Below are 20,526 nucleotides of genomic sequence, written 5' to 3' on the forward strand. Positions count from 1 at the left end.
GGGGTATTAGCCTATGTGTCATTGGCCAGAATTTAATGACTCGCCTATACTTCCTTGAAAGGGAGTCAGAGACGTAATTATTCACACCAGCCATGGACCAGCTAAAATTTTTATTGCAACATAAGATGGGAAAATCTCTTATGGAATACCATGTTCATAAAGTTATAAGATTATTATTTGTGACACCAATATTGATTTGGCTTATTATTTTTATAAAGAATCATAACTGGGTACAGAGGGAAGCCCTAGTTTCAACAAAGTAGAGATTATATTTTTGTTAAGTATCAGTACAGTGAAGAAAAAGAAACTAGATTTTAGTCCTTTTTTTAGTTCTTTTTAAAAAAAATGTTTTTAAATTATATATGCACACAATGTCTTTGTTTTTTTAATGTGGTGCTGAGGATTGAACCCAGTGCACCACATATGTGAGGCAAGTGCTCTGCCACTGAGCCACAACCCCAGTCCAAGTCCTTTTTAAAAAAAAAAAAATTTATATATATTTGTTATAGATGGACACAATACCTTTATTTTATTTATTTATTTTTATGTCATGCTGGGGATCAAACCAGTACCTCACACATGCTAGGCAAGTGCTCTAAACTGAGCTACAACCCCAACCCTTCAGTCCTTCTTAACACTCCTAATATTTAAAGTCAGGCCAAGCATGGTAGTGCATACCTGTAATCTCAGATACTCTGGAGGCTGAGGCAGGAGGATCTCAAGTTTGAGGCCAGCCTCAGCAACTTAGCAAGGTCCCCAGCAACTTAGCAAGAACCCGTTTCAAAATTAAAAAATAAAAAGGGCTGGCTTATTGGTTAAGTGCCCCTGGGTTCAATCCCCAGTGTTAAAAAAAAAAAAAAAAAATTAGAGTCAGTAGAAAAATAGAAGCCAATAGAAGAACTGGGAGGAGGAAGGAGGAAAATAGCAGAATTGAGTATCGGAAAGGTGGAGAGGAAAGTGTTTCAAAGAGGGCATTATTAGCTAATGCTTCTGTATAAAAGTGGGTAAGATGAGGACAGGAGATGTCCACCGGATTTGGCTACACAGACGTCACTGATGGCCTTCTTAAAAGCAGCTTTAGTGGAGAGCTACTGAGAACTGACGTCAGATTGGAGTGGGCAGAAGGTGAGTGGATCAGAAGGAAGCAAACAACTATCTTGAGAGGTTTTGTTGTCATGAAAAGGGGAGAAGTGGGCAGAGGGTTGGAGACAAGTCACTGGACAGTTTTTTCCTTAGATGGGGATCAAACAGCAGATTTGCATATTAATTACTCAGGTAGGAATGGAGTAAGCAGGCAGTCTTCAACCTGTGTGTTTGTGATTGATTGATTGAATCTGTGATGCTGAAAACTGAACCCAGGGGCACTTTACCACTGAGCCCTTTTTTTATTTTTTTATTTTGAGACAGGGTCTCACTAAGTTTCCCAGACTGGCCTGGAAGTTGTGATCCTCCCGTCTCAGCTTCCCAGTAGCCGGGATTACAGATGTGCAGCACTGTGCCCAGCTAGATTTTGGTTTTGTGATATTAAAGGAAATATTCATACTGTAAAACTTCCCACAGTATCATCTGTATGCTTTTCTTTATATTGGGTTTAAAGTTTCAGCATTGCTTTTTATTCATGGAAGTGTTTTCTCTATCAGTCTAGTGATAAGTACAATTTGCTAGAGAAGCTTGTGTTCATTGGAAGCATTTTTAGAAGCTATTCAATTGCTCAAACACTTTCCAACATAATACTTACAGTTGGCCAAAATGGTTTGTTTATTTATCTACTTTTGGTACTAGGGATGGAACCCAGGGGCATTTTACCACTGAACTACATCCCCAATCCTTTTTATTTTTAATTTCGAGCCAGGGTCTTGCTCAGTCACTGAGGCTGACTGGGAACTTGCAATCCTCCTGCCTGTGAATCCTCCCAAGTCACTGAAATTATAGGTGTGAGCCACAATGCTTAGTTAAGCATTTTATTTAAATAATTAGAAAATGCCTATAAAACATCAAAACTTCATTAAATTTCAAAGTGTATATGTTTTCTTGATAAAATGAAAATATATAGATGAATTGTGTCATAACTAGTCCATAAGCAGATTTTTCTTCAGTACCTGCCGTGTTCCAAGCACTGTTTTAGTCTGACGCAGGAGTGAAACAGACCATGCCCTCAAGGAATGCTTAAATTTTAGGAGCCGGTGGAAGACAACTAAGGTGATTTTTATGTACGGAAAAGTACCTTGAAGAAAGTAAAATGGAATCATGTAGTGGAGAGTGACTGGTAGTCAAGAAAAGCCTCTTTGCACTGGCTTTTTAGTTGAGAGAGAATAATGGGTGGACGAGATTCAAGGTTGAGAAAAGAACAGAAAAGAAAAGAAAGCCCTGAGGCAGGACTGTGTTTGACAATAGGAAGATAAAAACCCTGGCCTGGCTGGGACAGGGAGGGATAGGACCAGAATGGTAGGTAAGGGTCACAGAGCCTGTTTGAGCCTTGTTTAGGGTAAGGACATCATATTTGGGTTTTTTTCTTAATGAGAATTCATTGAGGGGTTAATCGTAGGGACATAATTAGCTTTATGCTTAGATCAATTTAGATGCTATGTGGAAAGGAAGATACTGTGAAGCATCAGTAGTCCATGTGACAGACGAAGGTAGTTCAGACTGATTTTGACGTTGTAGCAATATAGATGGTGGGAGATGGTTAGATTCAGGATATACTTGGGAGGTAGAGCTGATCGGATATGGGTATAAGGGAAGGAGAATCATCAAATTCAGCAGAAACATTTATGAAGTACCTGTCCTTAAGCAGTCCCGTGTTACAGAACAAACACACACATTGTAAAAACAAACACACATGTAAGCAGGTATGACCCTTGCTCCTTGGAGAGAAATTCTTCACTTCTTCCCATGTTGCTGTTCCTCCCCCCAACCCCCACCCTGGTACCTGGGATAGACTACGGGTGTTCTACCACTGAGTTACATCTCTGGCCCTTTTTGTTTTTTATTTTTTGAGACAGGGTCTGGCTCAGTTGCCCAGGCTGGCCTTGAACTCTGATCCTCCTGCCTCTTGAGTAGCTGGGATTATGGGTGTGCACCATCACACACACCAAAAAATGTGTTTGTGTGTGTGTGTTTAAAATCACCTAAATTATGTCATAAAATTACTTTCATTTTAATGTAAAACATACATTATTTTTAAGGTAAATTTAATGTGACTGCAAAATGAAAAATAAGTACTGTTTTATCTGCATTTCTATAGATCTTGTTTGAATGTTCGGCTCCCATGACACTGAAACATCTACATAAACGTTTCCTTGCCTCTGAAACAATCACACTTTTTTTTTTTTTTTTTTTTTTTGCCAGAGATTGAACCCAGGGCCACTTAACCACTGAGCCACATCCCCAGTCTTTATTTTTTATTCTGAGACGGGATCTTACTAAGTTGCTTAGGATCTCACTAAGTTACTGAGGCTGACCTTGAACTTGGAATTCTCCTGCCTCAGCCTCTCAAGGTGCTAGGATTACAGGCGTGCACCACCACACCCAGCTCCATCCCACTTCTCTTAAGGCATCTTGCTTTTGCTAAAGAGAGGCTTTAGTTTTGATGCCCCTTTGAATACTCTCATCTTTATTTTCAGATTGAATTCACTTTGCTTTCTTTAGCATGATATGGTGATTCTATTGAAAAATTATGAAACTCTCCCTTCACTAAATCCTGGGTCACTTTTACCCACGGCTCCCCCACCTTCCCAAAAGCTCCTAAAAGCTCTCGGGATTTACTGCAAATTGCAGTCTTGCCAGAGAAAATAGTGTGTAGCAGCATGGTTAACGGAAATTAAATGAATATCTGAGCACTTGGTCACAAATTGATATGGACTCAGAACTTCTCCCTGCAGAAAATTCTGATTTTGCCTGCAGGTGTCTCCCTCCTCGTTGAATTAAGATGGCCTGCTGTCAAAGCAAGAGCCCTGGTTTAGAACCTCAGTTTCCATTATAGATGGTCAGCCCTATCACCTGCTTGCCTAATTTCTAATATATTCGGTGCTGTTCTTAATTAGCAATACAGAATGCTTACCCTCTCCAAGAATTAGCATACTTTCTGTAAAGGGTCAGATAAATATTTTCATCTGTGTGAGTCACTAGGCCTCTGCCACAGCTACCACCCTGCAGTTACAGCATGAAAGCAGCCACAGTGTGAAAACGATGGCCGTGGCTGTGTCCTAATAAAACTTTATTTGCAAAAACAAGCGGCAACACAGATTCACCCTGTGCTCTGCCTTTCTCCAAAAGTTTGTTAGACAAACTGTTACTCTGTTCAGCTATCATCAAAAACTGGGCTAAGAGGGCTGGGGATGTGGCTCAAGCGGTAGCACGCTCGCCTGGATTCGATCCTCAGCACCACATAAAAATAAAATAAAGATGTTGTGTCCACTGAAAACTAAAAAATAAATGTTTAAAAAAAACTGGGCTAAGAAAAGTGCTGTTTATAGAATATGTTTAGGCGCAATTGGAGGTCCACTGCACTAGGTGATCTAAATTAGATGATTCAGGGGCTGGGGATGTGGCTCAAGCAGTAGCACGCTCGCCTGGCATGCGTGCGGCCCGGGTTCGATCCTCAGCACCACATTCAAACAAAGATGTTGTGTCCGCTAAAAAATAAATAAATATTTTAAAAAAATAAATAAATAAATTAGATGATTCAGTTCCTAGACCTGATTCCCTCTTTTGTTTTTTTAGGGAGAAAAAAAGGTTTTTAAAGAGTACAATCTATTTTTTATTTATTCATTGTTCTGGTCAGCTTTTTCACTGCTGTGACTAAAAGACCCTACCAGAACAATTTTAGGGGAGGAAAAGTTTGTTGGAGGCTCACAGTTTCAGAGGTCGCAGCCCATAGAAGGCTGGCTCCATTCCTTGGGGCAGAAATCATTGTGGAAGAGTGTGGTGGAGGGAAGCAACTCAATGATGATCAGAAAGCAGAGAGAGACTCCACTCACCAGATACAAAATACATACCCCAAAGGATGCCCCCAGTGCCCACCTCCTCCAGCCACACCCTGCCTGCCTTCAATTATCACTCAGTTAATCCTGCCAGGGGATTAATTCACTGGTTGGGGCTAAGGCTCTCATAACCTCTAAATCTTATTGCATTGCCCCACACCTGAGTTTTGGGGGGACACCTTACATCCAAACCATAACACTCGTTTATTTGGTGATGCCACAGATCACACCAGGCCTCACGAATGCTAGGTGAGCTCTCTGTCACTGAGATACACCTCAGCCCCAATTGTGTGTGTTAAACAGGTAGATATGCTGCTGTAACTCTGCCTTGTCAGCAATTGAAATGCTGAGGAAGAATGTGCTTCTATAGCTGGTGATCTTTAAGGAAAATGTGTCTCAATGCTGACCAGTAGGGATTAGCTACATGGAAAAATATGGGCAACAATAAGGACAACCTACTGGGCAAAACATAATAGTAATTCTCCGAAAGATCTGACTTTTCTCCGTTTCTTGACTCTTTGTGTGCCATTCTAATGTCTGGTATTATTCAGCCAACAGTTATTAAATTCTATGTACAAGGCATGGTGTTATAAACATTGTCTCCTGAGAATACCTAAAAAATGCCTAATATAAATGATTGGTATATATTTTCCTGCCATAGAGGGCCCATTCCCTTCAGTGTAGTAAATGCTCAGTAAATACTTGTGACCCAATTAGTATCTCCCATTAAAAATCAAGAAATTGATATTATTATTTGTTAATTACTCTCCTGGATTCAGTTAACATGAATCAATGAATGAACTGATAAATAAAACAAGCCAGAGCTGAAGTCCAGCTGTGAACCCACGGTGATTCCAGATAGCCTGTGATGTCTAACGATTTTAACGAAATTACTGAAAAAAAAATATTTTTCCCTTACATTGACACCTCCCACATTTTGAATTAAATAAATACAATATATTTATTTAGGAAAAAAAGAAATGAGAGCTAATTTGGGGGCTAGAACAAGGCAGGTATTTTCTGGCTAATAGAGCAGAATTTGCACTTCTTTTTCAACACCTACAAAGGTTCTAGTTTCCAATATTGTAATAGGACTTTTTTTTTTAAACTGGAAACTTCTGTGAAATTGTAGTTATTTATTTTAACAGATGAAAAACTGAATCTAGGATACGTGAAGTGTAATTTATTTGAGGGAAATCCTTTTTTCTTGCTCTAATCCAAAATAAAGTCTTGGACTGGGGATGTGGCTCAGCACGAGAGCACTTGTCTAGCACGTGCAAGGCCCTGGGTTCAATACCCAGCACCACAAAAAAAAAAAAAAATGGATAAATAAATAAAGGAAGGACAGTCTTGGTCTAAGAGACTAATAGTGTGATGTCTTATCTCTTGTATCATTTCCTTTTTCTCCCAGTGGATTCGTTGCTGGGTTGAACCAGATGAACATTACTTTGTAAATAATATTCATTTTTTTTCTTTCTTCTATTTGTTTATTTATTTATTTGGAACTGGGAATTGAACACAGGTGTGTTTTACCACTGAGTCACATCCCCAACCCCCTTTTTTTTTGAGGCAGGGTTTCACTAAGTTGCTGAGGCTGGCCTCAAACTTGTAATCTTCCTGCTTCAGCCTCCCAAGTTGCTGGGATTACAGGCATGTGCCACTGCACCCAACATGGTATTCATGCCTTTTAAACAGTAGTCATTTTAAAAATTTTAAACTATCTTCTGAAATACCAGCAGTGATCTCCTGACCCAGTTTAGTATTCACAGTGAATTTAAGCATATTTTACCAAAAGAAGGAACTAACATTTTTCTTAACTTGTTTATGTGCCAGGCACCAGGTGCCATCATTACTAAGATTTGTTGAGTAAATACTAAGTGCCAGGCATGTAGGGTTGCTAAGGGTTTTACATTCATTTTCTCCTCTACTCCTCAGAACACTCTTTGAAAAAGATAACTATTACTGTTGTCAAAGTGATTTCATAAGGAAACTAAAGCATATGGTTTAATTTGATGTTTTGTAAGATATTACAGCAAGCTATGATATAAAGCCATCTAACAATATACTTTTCACATCTCATTAATCTTTCCAAAATTCTATATGGTGGCATTATAGTTGAAGTCATTACCAAATAAATTGGACTAAACTAATAAATGACCATATGCAGTATTTTTCAAATCTTTTTATAAAACCTTTTCCAAACTTTTTTATTCCACAGTGGGTAATATACATTTAACATTGCAAACCAAGACACACATACACATATATGCAACTAAGACAAAAATTATACCCTCTGCTGTTTACTATTATTCTCTTAATGGATGGTAACTTACAGTTGGAAAAGTAGCTATCTGATGATTCTATTCAATATGTATTTTTAGTGTGATGCACAGTAAAACAAGAGATTCTCTCATTTTTTCTAACCATCTATAAATTATTTAAAAGCTACACATATACTGAGTGCTTACCAAATCTCAAATGCAGCTCTAGGTCTCAGCATATACAAAGATAAATAAGATTCAGCCCTTGAACTCAGATGGATAAAAGAGACAAAATTGTAATAATTTCTAGTAAGTGCTGTACTCTCAGAATGAACAGTGTGCTGTGGGCACAAAGAGGAGCAAACAGCTCATTCTGCCAGTGAACATCCTAGAAACACTTAATAAGGGAGTGACTTAGGAAATAGTTCATAGAGCATGAGTTCAGAGGTAAGAAAGGACATTCGTGGCAGAGGGCACTGCATATGCAAAGGCAAGAAGGTTTGAAAGTATGGAACTTACTCTTGAAACAGTAAGAAATTTAGTGTAGCAAGAATTTCTGTACACACAGAGAAGTGAACAGAGAGAAGATTAAAGAACTAATGGGCCTTGTTAATTAATATTTGACTTTCTAGCTGACTGCAGTGGTACACCCCTGTAATCCAGAGAATCAGGAGACAGGCAGGGTCACAAGTTCAAGGCCAACCTTGTCAACTTAATGAGACCCTGTCTCCAAAACAAAATGGCTGTGAGCATATCTTGGTGTAGAACAAGCACCCCAGTTTCAATCCCCAGTACCAAAAGGAAATTTTTTAAAAAGAGGTTAGACTTTACATCTTATGCTGTGAGAAACCAAAAGAGGTTTTGAATCTAGGATATATAAGATAGGATATTTGTGTTTTAGGAAGACAGTTCTGTCAGCTGTTTAAAGGATGGCATGAAGAAAAGAGAGATTACAGGCAGGAAATCCTTTGCATTGCTTCACATGGGAAATAAAAACTTGAACCAAGATAGCAACAGCATGTATGGAAGAGATGGTGTAGATTCCTCAGCTCACTTCCATTCAGTGTATCAAGCATTTACTGACTTTTACTGTATGACAGTTTACCAAACACTGATACAAAAAAAAAAGAAAGAGTAAGAAATGGCCTTTGATTCTTCCATCTAGAAAGGCAAACAGATCACTGCAGAATTACAGTGGGTAAGTGTTATGATAAAGCTTTGCATACAGCATACGAGCAAAGATGAAGAGTTCATAACCCAGACCAAGAAGTCCACAAAGACCTCCTGGGAAGGAAACATCCAAGCAGAATCCAGAAGAATGAGTAGGAGCTGGCTGGGCGACACCAAGGGCCAGGACATTACAAGCAGAGGGCAGAGAGAAGCAGGCCTGAGCATTACGGAACAGTGGGGAGCTGCTGCGTTCAGTGTGGCTGGAGCTTCGAGTGGGTGAGGAGCCCTGCAAACGAGCTAGAGGAGGGGAAGGTTCACCTGAGCTCCTGTAGTGGAACTCGCAGGTTCATATGGAGCCTCCACGTCATGCTGAGGGGCACAGCCTTTTTCCTCTTGGTGGTAGGGAGCCTATTGAGGTGTTTTAAAACATGAGCATGACATGGCAGCTTTGTGGTTTAGGTGGCCTATTCTGATCACTTAAATGATAGTGATAGCTAACTTACATCAGCTGCTTACAGTGTGCCAAGCACGATTAAGCATTTTACTTGTATCGCCTTGTTGAAACAACCCTGTTATCAGTCTCATTTTACATGGAGGTTACTGACACGCAGAGATAGAACTTCCTCAAGTTCACAGTCAGCGGCAGAACAAGAACTTAAACCCCCGTGATCTGACTCTAACCGCAGTGATGAAGCGCTGGGGAAATGAGTATGTGGCCAGCCTAGAGAAAAGAGACTAGGATGAGTTGCCCTGGGGCAGTGGTGACAGGTGGAGGGAAGGTGACTGTATTAGTCAGCTTGGACTGCTGTAACAAAATACCATAGACAGGGAAGTCTAAACTTCCTCTTTTGGAAACAGAAATTTTTTTTCTCATACTTTTAGAGGCTGCAAGTTCAAGGTCAGGGTATTGTCAACATTGGGTTCTGGTGTGGGCTTTATTTTTGTCCTGTATGTGGCCACCTTCTTGATGTGAGTGGAGAGAATAAAAGAGCTTTCTTATTTATTTTTCCAGAAACAGGGATTGAACCCAGGGGCTTTTAACCACTGGGGCACAGCCTCAGCCCTTTTCATTTTTGAGACAGATCTCACTGAGATGATTAAAGTTGTGCTAAATTGCTGGCTTTGAACTTGTCATCCTCTTGCTTCAGCCTCCCAAACCATTGGGATTACAGGAATACACACCATGGCACTGGGCTACAGTCTCTTCTTATAAGGATACCAATCTTTTTTTTTTAAGAGAATTTTTTATTTAAAAATTCATATTTTTATGCAACCTAATGGACATTTATCTCTTTTTAATTAAAAATGGTTTTATTTTTGAGTTAATAAATCAATCTCATATATATATTATTGAACCCAAAGCTAACTTGATGCCTAAGAATTTCCTTATTTATTTATTTATTTATTTATTTTAATATTTATTTAGTTTTCGGCGGACACAACATCTTTGTTTGTATGTGGTGCTGAGGATCAAACCCAGGCCGCACACATGCCAGGCGAGCACACTACCCCTTGAGCCACATCCCCAGCCCCTATTTATTTTTTTAAAAAAATATTTATTTCTTTTAGTTGTACACGATGCCTTATTTATTTATTTTTATGTGGTGCTGAGAATCAAACCCAGGGCCTTGCATGCACCAGGCGAGCCCTCTAGCACTAAGCCACAACTCAAGCCCCAATTTTTTAAATTTATATATGACAGAATTATTATAATTTTTATCACCTATATAGAGCACAATTTTTCATATCTCTGGTTGTATACATAGTCTATTCACACCAATTCGTGTCTTCATACCTGTTGTTTGAATAGTAATGATCATCACATTCCACCATCATTAATTACTCCATGCCCTCACCCTTCCCCTCCAACCCCTCTGCCCTTCTAGAGTTCATCTGTCTTATTGGATAAGGGGCCCACCTTTATGACCTTATTTAACCTTCATTACTACCTTAGAGACCACATCTCCAAATGCAGTCACTTTTAGGGGTGACTTCAGCATAAGAACTTTAGAAGTCATGAACTTTAAATCGTGACAACAATAATTCTGGAAAATATTGGGAAATAAAAATAAGCACAAGTTGGTCATTGATTTGGATGGAGAGTGAGGGAAAGAATGAGTTTAGAGTCACCATCAGCTTCTTCACAAAGGATGCAGAAGTCAGCAGCAAGTTTTTGGGGTGAATGGCAGCTCAGTTGGGGTTACAGTAAATCAGAAGCACATGGAAAGCCTCCAGGAGATAATTGGCACTCCTGATATGAAGAGAGGCAGTGGTATGTGGAGCTGGTAGTTAAAGCCACAAGTTAGGTCACATCAGCCACGGAAAATATGGAGAAGAGACCTTAATCCCAGAACCCAAAGAGAAAGAAAATTCCAAACAATAGGGAACCATCAACACAAATTCCGTAACCTCTTATGCATTGGATTTGCATTCTTAGGTGAGAAAAAGGAACAACTGTAAACCCATCGCCCTTTATTGCCCAGTAGGACCAGAGATGATTTTATAATCCTCTCCTCCTACAAGCGAGGCCCTGCAAAGCCTTGTGATTCTGTCTTTCATGGTACAGACAGGACTAGTGTTTAGGTCTCCCAAACCTTTTGACTTGAATCTAGTGCTTTTTACAGCATATCAAATAAAATCCACCATTGTAAGGTTTGAAAACTAGGTCTAAAATATTTAAAAAAAAAAAGTTATTAAATAAAGTGGAGAAAGAAGGATCAGAATTTTTATACACATTTGGGGAAAGTAAGTAATAGTACATAAACTATCTAAAACTTGGTTTAAGAGGGAAGAATGGTACTGTTGGCCTTGAGTAGTAAAAAGAAAATTGGTCAGGAGGTGCACAACTGTAATCCCAGCTACTCTCCAGATAGGCCAAGGCAGGAGAATTGCAAATTCCAGGTCAGCCTTCGCAACTCAATGAGACCCTGTCTCAAAATAAAAAATATAGAAAGGGCTAGGGATGCAGCTCAATGTTTAAGTGCCCCTGGGTTCAATCCCCAGCAACATTTTTTAAAATATTTTTTTTGATGTTGTTATAGATGGACACAATACCTTTATTTTTTATTTATGTGGTGTTGAGGATGGAACTTAGTGCCTCACATGTGTTAATGTGTCAAACAGACAAAGGATAGAGTTATTAACAGAAAAAAATGTGTGTTTGTGTGTGTGTATTCGTGCATGTGTTTAAGTATGTCTGTGTACAAAATATAAGCTACCACTGAGCTATGACCCTGAACAACCATTTTTAATGTGACTCCTTTTTATGTCTTTTTTTTCCCCATCACATGCCAAGCTTATTCTCTTTTTTACTTACTTTTTATTATTTTCCAGTTATAAAAATAAGTTCAGCTGGACATGGTGGCACATGCTTATAATCTCAGCAACTCAGGAGGCTGAGGCAGGAGGATCACAAGTTTGAGGGCAACCTCAGCAACTTAATGAGGCCCTAAGCAACTTAGACCTTGTCTCAAAAAGAACTAGGGATTGGGCTGGGGCAATAGTTCAGTAACAGAGCGCTTGCCTAGCACACGTGAGGCACTCGGTTCAACCCTTAGCACCACATGAAATAAAGGCATTTTATCCATCTACAACTACAAAAAAATTAAACAACAACAAAAAAGAACTGGGTATGTGGCTTAGTGGTTAAACACCCCTGTGTTCAATCCCCACTACCAAAATAATAATTTTAGCATACTACTGAAATATACTGAAATATAGAAAAGTAAAATTTTATCTTAATTTTATAACAAAGTCATGCTTAATATTAAGTGCAATCCTTTCTCCTGTAGTATTTTACTCTTTTAATTGACACATGATAATTATAAATTTATAGGTGCATTATGAGATTTCAGTACATGTATATAATATATAATGATCAGATCAGGATAATTGGCTTATCTGTCCCTCCAACATTTAGTATTTATATGTTAGGAAAATTCAAAATCCTACTTGGAGGTCAGGGATGTGGCCCAGCAGTGGAGTGCCAGCCTAGCATGCGTGAGTCCTTGGGCTCAGTCTCCCACAGCACATACACACACATAACCCTACTAGCTATTTTGAAGTGTTCAATTTTGTTGTTAACTGTGGATATCCTCTTGTGATACAGAACATTAGAGGTTATTCTTCTTTCCCAACTGCACCCGTTTATCCATTAGTCATACTCTCTCCATCTCCCTCTTCCCCACATCCTTTTCAGGCTCTGGTACCAACTGTTCTGTCCTCTACTCCTTTGAGATCAGTGTTTTAGCTTTCACATACAAATGAGAACATAAGAGTATTTGTCTTTCCGTGCCTGACTTACTTCACTTAGCATAATGTCGAGTTCCATCCATGTTGTTGCAAATGACATAATTTGATTCTTTTTATGAATGAATAGCATTCCCTTGTGTGTGTATACATACACACATCTTCCTTATTATTATGCAAATGTGGCATATATTTATGTACACATACCACATTTTCTCTATCCATTCATCCATCAATCAACACCTAAGTTGATTATCTTAACTGTTGTACATACTGCTACAATAAACATACAAGTGCAGATGTCTCTTCCACATACTAATGTCAGTGACTTTGGATCAACACTCAGTAGTGGGTTCACTGGATCGTACGGTGTTTTTATTTCTATTTTTTTAAGAACCTCCATAGTTTTCTTTATATTCCTACCAACAATGTATGAGAGTTCCCCTTTCTGCACATTCTCAAGAGTATTTGTTATTTTTTGATAATAGCCATTCTAACTGAGAGGAGATGATACCTCATTGTGATTTTGATTTGCATATTCCTGGTAATTAAAAATATTGAGAATTTTTAGATGCTTATTAGCCATCTGTATATCCATTTGAGAAATGTTTGTCCAAGTCATTCACCCATTTTTTAATTGAATTATTTGGGGTTTTGCTGTCGAGGAAATTAATCCTTTGTTGGGTTCATAGTTTGCAAATATTTTCTCCTCTTCTATAGGTTGTCTCTTCATGACGAGTCCCATGTTAGATATTATAGTATTAGAAAATTGATCTCAAGTCAGTATATTTATGGAGAGGAAGGGCTTATGCTCACAGGATTTTTTAAATTTTTTTACAGTACTGGGGATTAAGCCCAGGAACATTCTAACACTGAATTATATCCTCAGCCCTATTTATTATTTTTATTTTGAGATGGGGTGTTGCTAAATTGCCAAGACTGACCTCAAATTTGAATTTCTCCTGCCTCAGCCTCCCAAGTAGCTGGGATTATAGACCTGTGCCATCACACCTAGTCTTACAGGATTTCCAAGTTCCCTTCAGTCACATAAACTCCCCTAAGTGAAAATCTCTGTCAGTAAAGTTGATCATTTGATTAATGAAGTATATATTGAGTATCCATTATAAATAGACTTCAGGTGGTATGAATGAATTCAGTAGTGTCCCTATGTGAAACATACATGTAGCCTATTGCTGTAGGGTAAGAACAGTTCATATGAAGGTTTAGACAATGTTTTAATAACATTAGTGTGCTTAGGAGTGCTAATATGTCCTATTCAGTACTTACTGAAAACTATGTGAGGTGATTGGATTATATTTATCACTTTCAAATTTAAAAGAATGAGCACTATAGCAAATTTAGCCATTCTCTTGGCTTGTGAATGAATTGCTTTTTTGTTTTTTACTAGCTAAGAAGCAAGTGTGAATTTGACTTTAAAAAAGTTTTCTATGTTTTATCTCTATAGTTTAAAACTATATAAACTAGCATTTAAATAATAAATATATGCACACCATACAGATATTTTTACTCTGACTTTTTTTTCCCCCTAAAACTTTTTTTTTTTTTTTTTTTTGGTGCTGAGGACCTGTGGGCTGTGTGAATGCCAAGCAAGTGCTGTGTCTGTCCACTGAGCTACACCTCCAGCCCAATTTTTGGTAGATTTTGGTGTATTAGTTTAGAGATTGATTCATCAACAGACACTAGGCCATCAACAGAATTTTTATGTGGTATGTACAAACTATAAAGTACATTGTATGGAAAACAACAAGTGAGGTATATACCAGCATTAAATCAAAAGGCCAACTAACATGCAGTTAATGTCATAAAAGTAATTTTTGTGTATGGCTAGACTAGTACAAGTTTCTACATCAGATACAGTGCTCTCCAAATTACCAAAAGGCATAGCATAGCTTTAGAGGATATTAGTATATTGGCAGAAACCATAATATATGTTATTCCAAACATGAAATCTTGCCAGCAAAGGTGTTTTATGAAGTCTGAGCCATAATGCTGCATTACTCAAGACTTTTGAGTAAAATGGGACTTGAACATATTCATCTTTTATTCCCAATTCCTACCATAGGTCATGGAAATTAGTAGTTTCTCAATGAATGTTTATTAAATGAATGCTTTCTATTAAAAGTAAAACATTAAGAAGCAGTTTTGACTGGGAGTAGTTAACAGTGCTATGATCACAAGAGGATTCACTTAGCATCTGTTCATTGAGCATCATTATGTGGAGACACTGTGGGCACTAGGAATGCAGAACCTGAAAAGGCAAGCTTTCAAGAGGTGGAACAGGAGAGGAAACGATGCAAGAGGGAAGGGAAAAATTTGTAAACAAAAAATATGTAAACAATGAGAGACAATTGGTAGTACAAGAGAAATACAAAAAGAAGTAACTCTAAGATGGTTATATGATCATAGAAATATCTGCAAACAAAATACAGTTATGTTATTATAAAAATGCAAAATGTCCTGGGAGCTCAGAAGAGAAAGGAGTAGGTAGGAATAGGTAAGAGTGTTGGCAAGATTTCATAGGAAAATAGCTTTTGAATTGAACTTTGAAGAATATCTCAATGATGTTTCCCAAATCCATGTGTCCATGTTTATGGTCATTATTTTACTATCTATCCCAAACCTGCACATGTGAGAGTCTTGAACATGATTACTGATGTTACTGTTCACCCCTGTATCATTCATTTTAGGAGTAATTTAACTCCCTCTTGATCTTTGGTCACTATAATTACATGAAGTTTTGAATAGTTAGCTTTTTTTTTTTTTTTTTTTGGTACCGGAGATTGAATTCAGGTATGTTCAACCACTGAGCCGCATCCCCAGCCCTATTTTGTATTTTATTTAGAGACAGGGTTGCACTAAGTTGCTTAGCTCCTTACTAAATCGCTGAGGCTGGCTTTGAACTCACCATCCTCCTGCCTCAGTCTCCCCAGCCACTGGGATTACAGGTATGCGCCACCACACCCAGCTAGTTAGCATTTTTTATAACTGATATATTTTATGCATAATCACAAGCTTATAAAAAATAGTTTATTAGTCTACTAGTTAAAACACACATACTGGTGCTGGGGATCTAACTCAGGGCCTTGTGCATGCATGCTAAGCATGCTGTCTATCACATTTTATTTATTTGTTTATTTATTTATTTAGCAGTGCTGGGGATTAAACCCAGGGATACTTTACCACTGAGCTATATCCCCAGCCCTTTTTAGTTTTTATTTTGAGAAAGGGTCTCACTATGTTGCTGAGGCTGGCCTCAAATTTGCAATCCTCATGCCTTAGCCTCCTGAGTTGCTAGGATTACAGGTGTATGCCACCATGCCTAGCCCTATCACTTATTTTAAATTTTGTTAAAATGTATGCAAAAAATGTCATATTTTGAAGCAATTCATTTTTTTCTACATTGAAAAAATACAATTTTGGTTTTAAAAGACAGATCATTGAGAACTTATCATAGGGGAGCTGCCCTGTTCTACAATCATGACAGTATTTTTATTTTAAAATAATACTGTTCTAAAAATATATTTCTTTTGCTCTGTCCTTGTCTCTATGGAATGCTAAGTTTTTATTACTGTGGAATTTCCAAACAGTAATTTGTTTCTGCTGCCATTTGGAGGAGCTGGCATCCCAGGGTAATGAAGAGTTGATTCTGACTGGCAAAGATGTTTTCTTTGAAATTTAGTGCCCCCCCCAGAAGAATTTGCCATCAAATTCTCACAATTAATGAATTGTGTCTTTGTTTAGCAGTACATTAATGGAAGTTACAATTACAACCAATTATTCTGTAGAGATATTGAAGATGTTCTTACACCCCTGAAACAACAGATCTTCTGAAAACTGAAAGTGAAATTGTCAACCTTGGCGCCCATAGTTAATTGACTACTCGATTTTGTTGATAGATAGTTCAGGTAATTCAGAGATTAAGCCAAGAGTGTGAGAGGCCTCAGGACTTTTTGAATGGAAACATTTAAATTTTGCTAAAATCCATGAAGCATAATCATACTCTCTTTTAATCCAGATTTTTCAATTATATCTACAAATACTTGTTCTCTAGTGTGGTATTAGGAGTTAGGAAAAGCAGATGTGTATGAAAATGTATTTCACTTATTCCCCAAGATTTACAACAGAGTAACTGAGAATTCATCAATGAAAGATTTGCCCTTCTGATATCTTATTCTGATGAAATAGTAGAAAGATGTTTTAAGAAGTAGAAGATTAAAGAGTTTAAGGAATTTTCAGTTAATTAGCAGAGTTGCATTAAATATCTTCTTACCATGATAGTGAGGTCCTGAATTCTAATTTTGCCTTTTCTCGCCTAATGCTAACCAAATATTTGGTTTAATTTTCAAATTTTCATAATAAACAAATAGCCCAGTTTCTATCAATAGGTGGAAGGTTTGCATTTAGAATTGCCTTCAAAATGTAATTGGTTCCTATGCCATTATAAAATGTTACTGAACAGTCTCTAAAGGCCAACAGGAACAAATTATCTCTGGAATATTCTGTTGTGGCTATTTCCTGAAATAGATGAAGAAAGGAAGGTTCTTTCTAAATTCATTGTTCACCTGCACCTAACCTGATGTCATGAAATTCCACTGCCTCCTGCACAGTGCACATGCATCCTTTAAGTCTGAACTCGAAATCCATTCTTTGAAATCATGCTTATTCTCCCATCTGGATCCTGCAAAACTAGGCCTGAAGCTATTATATTTCCTACCAAGTAATATCTGTTATTCAGGTATATATATCAATGCAGAAATAACCTAGGTATACCCTCATAGTATATAGAGCTGGGTTTATCATACACTAATTACCAAAAGGCAAATATAAGCACCATTTTCCATTAAATTATTTTTTTAAAATACATGTAACTCACTAAAATTGTTGGGAAATAAATATGAACAACTATTATTATACCATAAAAACAATATAAAGTAATACTTGCAAAATACAAACACACTGAGTTATTATTTTTCCTTACTACTCAATTAACTATCTTCCATCTCCGCCTAGACAAATCCTAGTTTTCTCCAGACTTGAATGTATTTAAATGTTTTTCACTAACCTTTTTTTGTGGTTTCAAAAGTACCAGGCTCTGTGCCAGTTATTAATGGTGAAATTTTATTCTTTTTTTATTTTTTTAGTTGTAGTTGGTACAATATCTTCATTTCTTTATTTATTTTTATGTGGTGCTGAGGATCAAACCCAGTACCTCACACATGCAAGGCAAGTGGTCTACCACTGAGCTACAGTCCCAGCCCCTTTATTCTTATTCTTCAGCTTAATTGCCTATAAAAGAACTTTGTCTTGGTTTTTGTTTTTGTTTTGTTTTGTTTTTTTTTTTTTTTTTGCTGATTCTAGAACAGTGATTTCCAACACTTCTGTCACTACTTAAGTTGTCAGGCTTCCTACTTCTTTGATTTTTGTCTGCCAAAATCAAAACAATATAGAATAAAATGATTATGCTGTATACATCAAAAATTTTCGTATAATTGCATTTTTAATCAAAACAAGATTTTCTTCTACCTTCTGACTACTATTACTCTTTTTTATATGAAAATATAATTTGTAGTAAATATATACATTTATTCATGAGTCTGACTTTTGAACAATTTTTTTTTTTTTTTTTTTTTTTTGGTACAGGGGATTGAACCCAGAGGTGCTTTACCACTGAGTCACATCCCCAGTCCTTTACATTTTTCTTTTGAGACAGGGTCTTACTAAGTTGCTGAGAGCTTCACTAAGTTGCTGAGGTCAGCCTCCAACTTGGGATCCTCCTGCCTCAGCCTCCCAAATTGCAGGGATTACAGGCAAGCACCACCATGCCCATCTGAACAAGACTATTTTTAAAGTCTATTTTAAAGACTATTTTAAAAAGACTATGATATTTTATCTTTGGCAGTTCTGGGAATTGAACCCAGGGCCCAGCACATGTAAGACAAGTGCTTTACCACTGAGTAATAATCCCAGCTCCACTTTGATACTATTTCCTGAAAGTGAATTTATATTAAAAATATTGCAAGAATATGAAAATCAAAGCACATTAATTAATGTATTTAGAGAGTTGCTTTAAGAAGAGGAAACTGCATGAAATTAGAACTTTCCCAGAAACTATGGACTATGTAACTATCATCTCTATGCAATATGACCCTTGTCTGTTTGATGGTGTTTGAGTACAGGGGCTAGCATGGTGGCCCAGAGGGACAATTTAATAAAAGATTTTAATTACCAGAAGATGAATTTCCCTTGATATGAAGAAGTAACCAAAGCAATGCTTTTATTCTATCTCTAAAACATAGGAAAGCAGAACATTTAATATACTCAATAAGAAAGCTACACATAAGCCTGGAGCAGTAGCGCACACATGTAATCCCAGTGGATCCGGAGGCTGAGGAAGGAGGATCTCGGAATTCAAAGCCAGATCAGCAATAGTGAGGTGCTAATCAGCTCAGTGAGACCTGTCTCTAAATAAAATACATAATAGGGCTGGGGATGTGGCTCAGTGATTGAGTGCCCCTAAGTTCAATCCCCAGTAACCCCCTCAAAAAAAAAAAAAAAAAGAAAAAGAAAGCTACACAGAAATTCAGAAGTATACCTTAAAGAAGGATGGAGATTTATAGAGGCCCAATTACATGAAAGATGTAAAGCCCCACATGTCAGTGTCAGTACGTGGATGTAAATTGATTAAGCTAAGCACTTATCGAAATTGCTTTCAGAAAGCTGTGACCAGAAAATAAGATGCAGAAGTTCAAAATGAAAAAAGTTACCCTAGACTAAGTAAAATGAGGCCCCAATCAGGCATTAAAGCAGTTTGGCAATACTTGCAAGACTTCACTAACATCTGGAAATTCACAAGTGAATTTTTTAAAGAATGAGAATGTGAATCATTGCTTGCTTTATTATTAGTGTGCTTGTTTAAGCAGAAGGGTGGCTGCTTAGGCAGTGCCTCAGACTTCTTTTTCCCTCCTACTCTCTCTGCTTGTGAGTCATCAAAACCAGGGTGCCCTCCTTCACATACAAAGAACACGCTGTTGACCCATCAGCCAGGAATGCACTGGTTTGTATCATCTGCTCTGCTTTACGCCCATCTTGCTACAGTCAGCCTGGCACTGACAGACTTCTTGGCAGGTTAGGGAACCTTAGATGGCTGTGGAGGGAAGCAGGGATAGCTCAACCTACAGAAAGTGGCCTCTGACCTCATTAATACAGGGACTGACTCAAATTATAAAGCGTATCGACTTGGTTTTGTTCCTAAAACATTCTTGTTGATGTTTTTTACCTTCCTCTCCCCTCCACAGCCTTCCCCTGTGAGTAGCCTGAGTTTGCTGTTCTTATCCATCAAAGCGCACTGTGAAAGACAGCCCAGGAAAAGCATGGCGGCGATGGAGAGCAGGGGCTTTGGGGATCGGACTCAGTAGCTCAAGACTTGGCTCTGTCACTTAATAAATGTCTCATCCCAGGCAAGTGAGCCACAGAGCCACATTGTTTTCTCAGCATCCTGATCTGTAAAATGGGAGCAATACCCACCTGAAGAGGATACACAAGGTGCATATTTAAGGTGCTTAGTATACCGCCTGCGGTATAGAAATGCATACTGAATAGCTAAAAATGAAAAAGAAGGCAGACTGATTTACAGTAAAATTGATGCATTTAACTTACAAGATCATGTCTTGCCTTTCCCAGAAAATTTCATTTTTTAATTTTTTCATTTCTTTTTAGATATACATGAGTATATACAGAGAGTATACTTTTAAATTTCTTTTAGGTATACATGAGTATATATAGAGAGTATATTTTGATATATTATACATAAATAGAGTATAACTTCCATTCTTGTGGTTGAACAT

General features: G+C 37.7%; 1 protein-coding gene across 1 annotated transcript in view; it reads left to right on the forward strand.

The window, feature by feature from the left end:
• The window catches only part of LOC139705522 (uncharacterized), a 48,480-nt gene extending 28,365 nt beyond the window's left edge, over window positions 1–20,115 (forward strand). Inside the window, exon 5 of the mRNA XM_071611761.1 lies at window positions 19,978–20,115. Coding sequence (XP_071467862.1) covers window positions 19,978–20,097 — 120 coding nt within the window. The 3' untranslated portion in view covers window positions 20,098–20,115. The remainder of the gene's footprint in view (window positions 1–19,977) is intronic.
• Window positions 20,116–20,526: the final 411 nt, after the last annotated feature.

Source organism: Marmota flaviventris, chromosome 4 (assembly GCF_047511675.1).
Source record: "Marmota flaviventris isolate mMarFla1 chromosome 4, mMarFla1.hap1, whole genome shotgun sequence".
In the NCBI taxonomy this organism is placed as follows: domain Eukaryota; kingdom Metazoa; phylum Chordata; class Mammalia; order Rodentia; family Sciuridae; genus Marmota; species Marmota flaviventris.